Source organism: Myxocyprinus asiaticus, chromosome 47 (assembly GCF_019703515.2).
Source record: "Myxocyprinus asiaticus isolate MX2 ecotype Aquarium Trade chromosome 47, UBuf_Myxa_2, whole genome shotgun sequence".
Taxonomy (NCBI): Eukaryota; Metazoa; Chordata; class Actinopteri; order Cypriniformes; family Catostomidae; genus Myxocyprinus; species Myxocyprinus asiaticus.
This window is the reverse complement of record NC_059390.1, coordinates 26,845,697-26,857,932: the sequence shown is the minus strand read 5'-3', so window position 1 is coordinate 26,857,932 and position 12,236 is coordinate 26,845,697. Positions and strand designations below refer to the sequence as shown.

Here is a 12,236-nt window from a genome sequence, read left to right as displayed (position 1 = left end):
TGCGATTGGAGGGGTGATTGAGCTGTGTAATTAGCTGAAATTAACAGTCATTATGGTTGTTAAAGGTCCCCCCTGTCAGGCCTCGGGTACAGGTGTGGGGTTTTGCCATATTTTAGTGCCTCCAAAACAGCTTCAGTAACACTTGTCATAGTACAGCTACATCCAACTGTAAGCCAAGTCATTCTTGAAGAAAAAGTTCACCCCAAATTAACTATTCTGTCTCATTCTTGAACTGTAACAATGTACACTGTTGGGCATAAGCAAAAAGAAAGGGAGGCTGAAAAATCCTGAAGACATCACTTTGCACTTTGTAAAGGTGTAAGTGCTCTGATAGGACAGGAGAGTTACTTCTACAGGTGACAGAGGAAAGTATTTTTGTGGAGTTTTTGTGGAGAGTCTAGTAAAAGGACTTGACAGGAAAATGGCAAGAAAGTAGTGAGCACTTAAATAAATAGTTCAACCAATAAATTAAATCATTTATATATTCCCTCACGTTCCAAACCGGTATGAATTTCTTCTGTGGAACAGACAGAAGATTATGCCATTATTCACGGAAAATCTTCCCTTTCCACAGTAGCTCTCAAAACTTATTTGCGATTGCGCAAATGTTTTGGCTTTGTGATTAGTTACTCCACATGCAACAACCAATGGTGTTTGGTGTCAGGTTTGGAAATGTGAACACAATTACTTTCTGGTTTCCATGGGATCACAACCCGTGCCATGGAGCGAATATGAATACTTCCTTGTTTTCACATGACCAGAACCTGTGTTTTGGAGTGAAAATGATTACTTCTTGGTATCCAAAGTACCAGAACCCATGTCTAAGAGTGAACACATTAACTTCCTTTTTTCCACAAGACCAGAACCTGTGTCTGAGTGAACATGATTACATTCTAGTTTTCACAGAACCAAAGTCTGTGTCTCGAAGCGAACATGATTACTTCCTGGTTTCCATGGGATTACAACCCGTGTCTTGGAGTGAACTTTATTACCTCCTGGTTTCCATGTAACCAGAACATGTGTCTCAGACCGAATATGATTACCTCCTGGTTTCCGTGGAACCAGAACCTGTGTCTTGGAGCAAACATGATTACCTCCTAGTTTTCATGGAACCAGAACATGATTACCTCCTGTTTTCCTTGGGATCAGAACCTGTGTCTCGGAGCGAACATGATTACCTCCTGGTTTCCATGGGACCAGAACCTGTGTCTCGGAGCAAACATGATTACCTCCTGGTTTTCATGGAACCAGAACCCGTGTCTTGGAGTGAACATGATTACCTCCTGGTTTTCATGGAACCAGAACCTGTGTCTCGGAGCAAACATGATTACCTCCTGGTTTTCATGGAACCAGAACCTAATTACCTCATGGTTTCCATGGAATCAGAACCTGTGTCTCAGAGTGAACATGATCTCCTCCTGTTTTTCATTGAACCAGAACCTGTGTCTCGGAGCGAACATGATTACCTCCTGGTTTTCATGGAACCAGAACCTAATTACCTCCCTGGTTTCCATGGAATCAGAACCTTTGTCTCAGAGTGAACGTGATCTCCTCCTGTTTTTCATTGAACCAGAACCTGTGTCTGGGAGTGAACATGATTACTTCCTGGTTTCCATAGAACCAGAACCTGTGTCTTGGAGCAAACATGATTACCTCCTGGTTTTCATGGAACCAGAACCTGATCTCCTCCTGGTTTTCATGGACCCAGAACCTGTGTCTCAGAGCGAACATGATTACCTCCTGGTTTCCATGGGACCAGAACCTGTGTCTCAGAGCGAACATGATTACCTCCTGGTTTCCATGGGACCAGAACCTGTGTCTCAGAGCGAGCATGATTTTCTCTTGGTTTTCATGGTACCAGAACCTGTGTCTCAAAGCGAACACAATTAATTATATTGATAAGTCGCATCTGTGTATAAGTCACACTGACAGAGGTTGCAAGCGGCAGGCACTAGGACCTGGGAGCAGCCGCCTGACTTCCCTTTACCGGTTCAGATGTCAAACCCTCTGTGAAGATTACAGTACCTCAGATTCTACACATCGTATCATTCTGTTTTGGGGCTTGTTTTAAACAGGAGAATTTGCTTTAAGTAATCGTGTGTAACAGTTTATCATATTCTTTTTAAGTTTCATGAAAGAAACACGACAAGCAAGCCACATATTTTTATTACATCTGTAACTCTATGCTGTGCACAAATAAACAGCTTTTAGTCTGTGAGTAAAACAATATACCTGTTGTATTCTATTCATTCATTAATGTTTGTGACTGTGTATCTGTGGATATTTCAGATTTTTGCAACCCTCTTTGCAAAGTATTAATTATCCGGTTCACTGACTGAATGTTTTTACTACGAGTGTGACGAAACGTCATTTTGTGGGCCTGTGAGGAGTTGAATTTGACAGCGGTTTAGAGTTTATTAGAACAATAATGTTATGATGGACAAAATATTTAAACTGGTTGCATAAAGTACTTTGTGAAGGCAAAATATTCTAAATAGGCAACTTTAAAATGCTTCTACCGTCTCTATGAGTGATGTTTTCATCTGTTTTGGTGTGCGTGTGTTTGACCAGCCGGCATCAGTAACATATAAATTATTTAAATAAATTGCTTCAGACTATAAGTCTCAGGACCTTTCAGATTATAAAAAAAAAAAAAAAAGTGACTTATATTCCAGAAAATATGGTAGTTTTTTTACTCAGTTTATTGACAGATTTAGCTTTCTCCATATTTTGTCTATTTTGAAGGGCTGTCAATCCATTAAAATTTTTTATCAAATTAATTACATAATATGCTGATTTATTAATCAAATAAATCATAATCGCATATACTGTATAATAAAAAGGCCCTCAGATAACAATAGTTCAATATTTAATAATTAAATTATTATAACTATAATATATACTATAAATATAATCATTTGGATAAAAATAAAATACATTACATTATGTGGCATTGATAATACAATACAAAAAAGTGGCACGATTTGCATTAGGAATTGCGCTCCATCCAGCTGTGTTTCTCATCTTGTGCAGTTGCTAGTGTCAAGCAAGCCTGAGTGTGGTTTGTTGTCTGTACAGCTGCTCGTTGCTTATGCAGCTGGAGTTGTGCCTACTGACCCTTGCTGAAAACAGGTAGTACTTCAAGCTTGAATTGCTCTGATGGTAATTCCTAATAATCTGGGGACATGATTTATTGCATCACATTTTTTAACACGTTTATAATATAATATAATTAATCACACTACATTAACACTTTAAACCGACAGCCCTATTTTCATATTACGTTTTTCTTTCATATTAAGTTTCTGATGATGTTATCTGATGATGGCGCCGCAGATGGCCACCTCGGTGTGGAGCTCTCCAATTCTTTTTTTTTTTTGCTGTGTTTAGTAAATTTTTTCTAATCAGTTTTACCAGGGTCGAAATGCTGAACATTTGGCAGCACATACCAGACAATCTTTTCCTGGTTTTTGACCATTCAGATGTTTTGCTGGACATTTTAGTCTGAGGCACAGCTGTGTTGTTTAAGAACACTATGAGACACAGGTGAGGGAAGCGAGCGGCGCGCTGGTCGAGTTCCGACAGCATGGCTTTCAAAGTATTCATCTAGTGAATCTCCGCTCTCTCTCTTAACAAAATGGATGAACTACATCTTCTCACCCGTACAAACAAGGACTTTTCAAACTCTGCTGCCTTGTGCTTAACAGAAACCTGGCTGAGTGAAGCCATTCCGGACAGCGCATTATATCTGCTGGGCTTTCAGCTGATCAGAGCGGATCGCATTGCGGACATAATGGGGAAAACGAGAGGCGGTGGATCATGCTTTTACATCAGTGAAAGTTTGTGTACAGAAGTAACAACATTAAAGAAGAAATGCTGTCCTAATATGGAAATGCTCTTTATTAACTGTAAGCCTTTCTATTCGCCACGGGAGTTTTCCTAATTTATTCTGGTCTATTCCTCGACACGCATTTGTGAATGCAACGCTGCAACAGCTGGCTGATCAGATCACAGACATGGAACAACAATACCAGGACTCACTTATTATTCTCAGCGATTTTAACAAAGCCAACCTCACCTGTGAACTGCCAAAATACACACAGCACATTACAAGACCCACCAGGGACAGAAAAATACTGGACCACTGCTACACAACATTAAAGGATGCATATCGCTCTGTCCCTAGAGCAGCTTTGGGACTCACTGATCACTGTCTGGTTCATCTTCCAATCTACAGGCAGAAACTAAAATCAGTTAAACCTGTAGTAAGGACTGTAAAGGGAAAAACACACTGACTAAGGAAATTAAAGTGGCTAAAAGAAGCTACTCTGAGAAGCTGACATTATTAACTTCAAGACACCATCCCCCAACACTATAAGGAACCAACAACTGGCTGATGACTTGAATGTGTTTTACTGTAGATTTAAAAAGCCAAGTCTCACACCCCACACCCGCTCTGACTTTCATTTCACACAAACACCAACACCTCCTGCAACCATCCTCTACCCCCCCCCCCCCCCCACACACACACACACACACACACACTCAACCTGCAATTAAGATCTGTAAAGAGGAGGTGTGTCGGGTCTTCCGGAAACAAAAGACAAGGAAATCACAGGGCCCAGACAGTGTTTCACCCACTTGTCAAAATCCTGTGCTGACCAGCTAGCCCCCATCTTCACACAGATCTTGAACAGATCACTGTAGCAGTGTGAAGTTCCCTGCTGATTCAAACACTCCACTATCAACCCTGTCCCAATGAACCCCAAGATCAAAGGACTTAATGACTACAGACCCGTCGCTCTGACATCTGTGGTCATGAAGTCATTTGAGAGACTGGTGTTGGCCCACCTGAAGGACATCACTAGACCATTTCATATCCTGCAGCATATGGACAGACCATGGACATATGCAAGGATCCTTTTTGTGGACTTCAGTTTAGCTTTCAATACCATCATCCCAGCTCTCCTATGGAATAAATTAACCCAGCTCTCTGTTCCCACGTCTGTCTGTCAGTGGATCACCAGCTTTCTGATGGTCAGGCAGCAGCTAGTGAGACTGGGAAAATTCCCTTCCAACACATGTACAATTAGCACTGGTGCCCCCCAGGGATATGTGCGCTCCCCACTACTCTTCTCCCTGTATACCAACGACTGCACTGCCAAGGACCTCTCTGTCAAGCTCCTGAAGTTTGCAGAAGACCCTACTGTCATCAGCCTCATCCAAGATGACGATGAGTCTGCATACAGAAGGGAGGTTAAACTGCTGGCTCACTGGTGCAGTCATAACAACCTGGAGCTCAACATGCTCAAAACAGTGGAGATGATTGTGGACTTTAGGAGGAACACTCCAAAATTGACCCCCTCGTCATTCTAAACAGCACTGTGGCAGCAGTGGAGTCATTCAGGTTCCTGGGCACTACCATCTCACAGGACCTGAAGTGGGAGAACCACATTGACTCCATTGTGAAAAAGGCACAGCAGAGGTTGTACTTCCTTCATCAGTTGAGGAAGTTCAACCTGCCACAGGCGCTGCTAATCCAGTTCTACTCAGCAGTCATTGAGTCTGTCCTCTGCACTTCAATAACTGTCTGGTTTGGTTTAGCTATGAAATTAGACATCAGAATACTAAAAAGGACAGGTTGGACTGCTGAGCAGATTATTGGTTGCCCCTTGCCCTCCCTTCAAGAACTGTATACTTTGAAAGTGAGGAAAAGGGCTGGTAAAATCACTCTGGACCCCACTCACCCAGCCCACTACCTTTTTGAACTGGTGCCTTCTGGTCTGTCTTTAGCTGGGCATAATTAGCGTGCAAGTGTGCAGTTCAGCTTAGCTAAAGGAACAACAGTGCAGGAACCCCAGACACAGCGAAACACTGAACTCCTGGTGAGAATCTAATGAGCTTGCTTTGATAACCGAGACAGATAGGAAATGTATGTGAGACAGGCCTTTACCATCCCGTCAAGAGAAACATCCAAGGATCAAGTATAATACAGCAGATCTCAGATCAGAAACTTATTTCTCACAGGAAAGCAGTAATAAAAAAGTGAACTGATCTCAGGACAGGTAATTAGCGATAAGATGACTTAACACTGAAGAAAGACAGACGGAAAGAGATTGGGGGGAGGGGGGTTGTTTGTACAAATGAGGTTGAATAAAGACCTTAATGAGTGAAGTCAGACTAAAGAGATGCAGTAGTCAGCAACAGCTCATTAGTGAATGTGAACTGTATACCCTCAACCATGCACATACACATGCATTAGGTAGTTTTTTCTCATAGTGAAACTAAAGTGGCAATTGCACTCAGATCCGCAAGAAAACAATGGGTCCGAGAGCACCTCAAGGAGATAGTCCAATATAAAACGAACTTTGGAGTTCACTTGTGGTGAGAATGCAATCCAACCCAACGGACCAACCAATATCCCTATAGCCACTTTTCCACCATCGGGCTGAACAGTTCTTGTTGCAAAACTATGCCCTTCAACATGGTTATGGTTTCATTTTCCACTGTGGTGTTTGAATGCACATAACCAATATGTCAGCTGGCAACGGCGTGAGAAGTAAATATTGGAGCAAGTGCGCTATGCAGGATGATTGCATAATCCAGTTTTTAGGACTGCTTTTTCCCCTGGTTTTTAATCAGCTAAAGTACAGGAAAGATATCGCAAAAAGGGTAAGCAAAGAGAAAAGGCTAAAAGCTAACCATCACTTGCTGAATGGTTGTGCATGCCACCAGACATGAACAAGTAGAAAGGTAAAAGTTCCCAGACTAGCTGAAATGGACATTTATTGACAAAATATTATCCAAGCAATATTTACTGTATTATATGAGTTTTAATGAGCTACCTAGCATAATCTACCTCCCTGATGAAAAAGGGGTGTAGAAAAACTATGTACTATACTAGTTAAACCATCATCATAAAATCATTAAGATATACCAAACATACAAATTGTTTTTTATTTTTATTAAATTTTAATATCAACCTGAACTTTGCCAGCTACCTAGAAACAAATGAGTTACCTTGCCATTTTCTAATTGACAATCATGATTCACCATGTACTAAAGCCATTTCACCAGCACAGTTGAGTACGGTTGGCTAATCATACAGAGAAATCCTGTCCAAGAAGGGTTAGTAACTGTGCCTTTCCGTGCTCAAATGGAAATGCTACTGGAACCGTTTCTCACCGTGCTCAGAACCATTCGGCCTGATGGTGGAAAAGCAGCTTATATTAACCACCATTAAAGAAGGCTGTTTCTTCAACTTAGGGCACCTTTCGCACTGTGTATTTCTATGTAAAGTCTGGTTAAAACATTTTTCACACTCACATTAGTTTATATATTTTGTCTACTAACAATGTCCAACAGTGTATGTATATGCATCACAGGAGATTTATGTAATTTCTTCTGATAACCATGAAAATTCCCACCACAGTGTCATTTCCAGCACATCTCAAATTATGTATTGTGTTTAATGGAATTCTGTGCTGAAAATGACACTGATGGAAATTACTTTTTTTTTTTTTTTGAAAGAAATAATTGATAAATAAATTGACAGACTAATTTGTCTTGCTAAAGCTAACTTCACAGCTAACATTTTATGTATCTTTCATACATACATACATACAACTGAATATTTTCATACTTTTCGTCTAATTTGGCATTAACAAATTGAAGTGACACCCAATAAAACAAATTCTGCCTACAGGTGATATTTAACTTGATTTTTCTTTGATTTCTTCAAACATCAAGCATTCTCTTCATTGACACTTTTGTTGACTTGGTTAACAAGTACACAAACTATTGAAAAAATTATTAGGGGCAAAATTGTTTAGTGAGGTGGAAAATACTGCGCAACTTTAGGACAATCGTAATTTTTGAAAGTTTTTCACACGATACATTTTGAGATGGTTGTTTTTTATTGTTTATTTCACTCTTTGTTTATAATATCATAGTTTTAAACATGTAATAACTTGTATTTTTAGAAGGGGTTTTCATAGTTTAACATTTAAATACTGGGTCTGGTACAAGGCTAAAAGAGTAAAATCTATAAATAAAAGTTATTTGAATATTAATTATTTGAAATGAATCAATTAATGAAGGACTGGTAAAAAGTTTCAAATTCAGTTTACATAAGACCCTCATATAACAAAAAGAAAAAAGTTTAAATCTGTTAGTTTTAATAAAAATGTGCCGCAACATCTAATGAATCCAAAATAAGTATAATTACAAATTACAAACTATAACTTTGGTATTAAAGCTACTTAGAGTGTCAGGTGATGTTTCTACTGTACTCATCTGAATTGAAATAGAACGTTTTAATGAACAAGGAATTCACCAAACCCAGAATAGTAGAATGAAGTGCAATAACCGACACTTTTCGCAATTAGTTATACAATTCTGCTTGTGGATATCTTGTTTATATATGCAAATGCTTCAAACAATTCTTTGAGTATCTTCCAGAGATTTGATGTCACTGACCTGTCAAACTTTGGTAAATCCAGGGACTAGCTCTTCTTAAAGAGTTTATTGTATGAGATGTTACCTAGATAAAACGACTTTGTTTACAGCCAGGCTGTTCAGAGGTATCAATCACAACGTCCAAATGTGCTTCTAACTGTTTAACCATGTTACCAAGACTGACCTCGCAGGACACTGGCAAAAGGATATGGAAATTATTGTCTGCTAAAATTACTCTATGCTTTCTGAATTTCTGAACTGCCCCCCAGTGGCCGAAGTCAAATATATGCACACTTTCACAAGCAACACACAAAGTCACAGTGTGGCCGATTTTAACAAGCCGATTTCCCGTGAGATCGTGTTGTGTTTACACACGTCCAACCATCTTGTATCTAATGTTTGACATTATGACCAATTGGTGTGCGGTCTGGTTGCGCAATCAAAATCAAAGTAACTCACCTAATCTGGCCTGGTGGGATATTTCAGTTAAATATATAAGCTTACTTGCATGAGAGAATCATATTACTTTTAATTATTGAAACATCTTGTACAGTAAATTACTGCCAGAGGAACCATCCATTGGCTGAATTGTTAAATGATACATTCATCGACTCAAAGAAGGAAAACATGTCTATCATAGACTGGATGGATGTGGGCTGATTTGAGCAAACAGAACAATCCTTACCCAAGAGGCTTCTCCATACGACTGCCCAGCGAACCCACCACCTCTCCCAACGTATAGAAGGCCTGGCCCAGGAAATCCTGCAGTGAAAGAGATTACGAATATGAGGAAAGGGAATATGTGGCATTTTCCACAATCTGAATATCAAAGGTCTCTATTCCAAGTTGTTTCACTGTCTAGCATGATCTACTGTATTTATAGTGTGTATGAGGTGATTACTTGATCAGGGTGTATATATATATATATATATATATATATATATATATATATATATATATATATATATATATATATAATATATATATATATACACACATACATATACTGTGTGTGTGTGTGTGTGTGTGTGTGTGTATATATATATATATATATATATATATATATTATACACACACACACACACACACACTGGCGGCCAAAATTTTGGAATAATGTACAGATTTTGCTGTTTCAGAAGGAAATCGGTACTTTAATTCACCAAAGTGGCATTCAACTGATCACAAAGTATAGTCAGGACATTACTGATGTAAAAAAAAAAACAAAAAAAAAAACAAAAAAAAAAAACAGCACTGTCACTATTTGAAAAAAGTCATTTTTTATCAAATCTAGACAGGCCCCATTTCTAGCAGCCATCACTCCAACACTTTATCCTTGAGTAATCATACTAAATTGCTAATTTGGTACTAGAAAATCCCTTGCCATTATATCAAACACAGTTGAAAGCTATTTGGTTCGTTAAATGAAGCTTAACATTGTCTTTGTGTTTGTTTTTGAGTTGCCACAGTGTGCAATAGACTGGCATGTCTTAAGGTCAATATTAGGTCAAAAATGGCAAAAAAAGAAACAGCTTTCTCTAGAAACTTGTCAGTCAATCATTGTTTTGAGGAATGAAGTATATACAATGCTTGAAATTGCCAAAAAACTGAATATTTCATACAAAGGTGTATAGTACAGTCTTCAAAGACAAAGAACAACTGGCTCTAACAAGGACAGAAAGAGATGTGGAAGGCCCGATGTACAGCTAAACAAGAGGATAAGTACATCAGAGTCTCTAGTTTGAGAAATAGACGCCTCACATGTCCTCAGCTGACAGCTTCATTGAATTCTACCCTCTCAACACCAGTTTCATGTACATCAGTAAAGAGAAGACTCAGGCCTTATGGGAAGAATTGCAAAGAAAAAGCCACTTTTGAAACAGAAAAACAAAAAGAAAATGTTAGGGTGGGCAAAGAAACACAGATATTGGACAACAGATAATTGGAAAAGAGTGTTATGGATCTTAACCAATTGAGCTTTTGTGGGATCAGCTAGATTGTAAGGTGCATGAGAAGTGCCTGACAAGACTACAGGAAGTGTTGGGTGAAGTGTCACCTGAGTATCTGGACAAACTGACAACTAGAATGCCAAGGATCTACAAAGCTGAGGAGTCGCACGACGCCATGCGAGGGTTGGACATGTGAATGGCGAGCTTAGTGCACTTTGCTAGTTTTTAATTCTTTCATGTCATAAACCAGTGAGATTCGATACACCCTGTTCCATAACTGTTCTATGAAGACAATATGTTAAAGACTTCAAAATTCTCGGGCTCTGGAGGCATTAAAAGACACTTACGTGCTCAAGCTGATACCCCAGACAGGGCCGCAGACCAGAGACTCAATTTGGACAGTGCGGCGGGAGAAATCCAGCGTCAACTGTCGAGTATGTCGGTGATGCTGGCTAAGGTCGTAGTGGACTTGGAGGATCTTGCTGTAATATGTTGATCGATCACAGCCATGGAGACGAAATTCCCTGAGTTGTTTACAAGAATAGGGGACGTCGAGAAATGGAACGATTATCTGGAGTCATCTGAGAGGGAATTAGCTGCTAATCCACTAGCGACCATGGCAGATTTGGAATGCATTTGGGAAAAATTGGAAGATATTGAGAATCGTAACTGGCAAAACAACGTCCGAATTGTTGGAATTCCTGAGAACGAAGAGGGCCAAGATATGGTGAAATTCCTAGATGGGCTCTTCCTGAGTCTGCTCGACATAACAGGCCATATGCTGGAAATCGAGTGAGCTCACAGGGTCCCGGATCGGAGATCCGCTGAGGGAGACAGGCTCCGATCAATTCTGGCCAAATTTCTGATATCATCTAATAAAGATCTCGTGTTACGCGAGGTGAGGAGTAAAGGAAGGCTTTCTTGGAAGAACCTCAGCATTTTCTTGTTCCCAGACTTTGCGAATTCGACAAGAGAGAAACATGATTGATTCAAGGAAACCTCTTACATCAACGGAAGGTCGCTTTTACACTGATGTTCCCGGCCAAATTGAGAATAGATACTTAGGATGGCCGCAATATATTTACATGTCCACATCAAGCATTGTCTTTCATAAAGTCAATTAAATTAGTAAATCATTGTGTGGCCCTCGCTTTGCATCCGAATGGGCCTGACTCACTGAACATTCACTTGACTATCCGAGAAAACGGAGTGCATTCTTTGTTTTTTTTTGTGCTGGTACCGCCTAGTGGCTGGAGTTTGTTTTGTGGAATAACACTCCTTCAAGAAACTTTTGCATCGATGGAGTGTCACTTTTGCACTAAAGTTCCCGGCCAGGTTGAGAATAGATGCTAAGGATGGCCGCAAAGTGTTTACTTGTCCCCAACAGGTGATGTCCTTCATAAAGTCAATAGAATGAGTAAGTCATTGTGTGGCACTCACTTTGCAGCCTATTGGTCCTAACTCACTGAACATTCACTTGACTGTTCGAGAAAGCTGGGCGCCTGTTTTGTTTCTTTTTGTGTTGGTTCCGCCTAGCGGCTGGAGTTTGTTTTGTGGAATAACACTCATTTGAGTTAGTATGAGGATAAGTCTGCACATTCTTTGTGTTTATGCTTCCTACTGGCTGGAGTTTGTTTTGTGGAGTATTTTTTGTAGGACACTGGAAGGATTAGGTCATCTGCTGCACTCGTGAACAGCCGGCTCACTGAACATTCGTTGACTGTCCGAGGAAACTGAACGGCTTTTATTTATTTATTTTTTTTGTGCTGGTTCCACTAGAGGCTGGAGTTTGTTTTGTGGAGGAACACACCTTCGGGAAAGTATGCGCATGAA

At 39.8% G+C, this 12,236-nt stretch overlaps 1 protein-coding gene across 1 annotated transcript in view; it reads right to left on the bottom strand.

Moving 5' to 3' along the window:
• Nucleotides 1-12,236, bottom strand: part of LOC127437000 (copine-8-like) — a 257,856-nt gene that overhangs the window by 97,580 nt on the left and 148,040 nt on the right. The window contains exon 7 of the mRNA XM_051691580.1: nt 9,143-9,219. Within this exon, the coding sequence (XP_051547540.1) occupies nt 9,143-9,219 (77 nt within the window). The remainder of the gene's footprint in view (nt 1-9,142; nt 9,220-12,236) is intronic.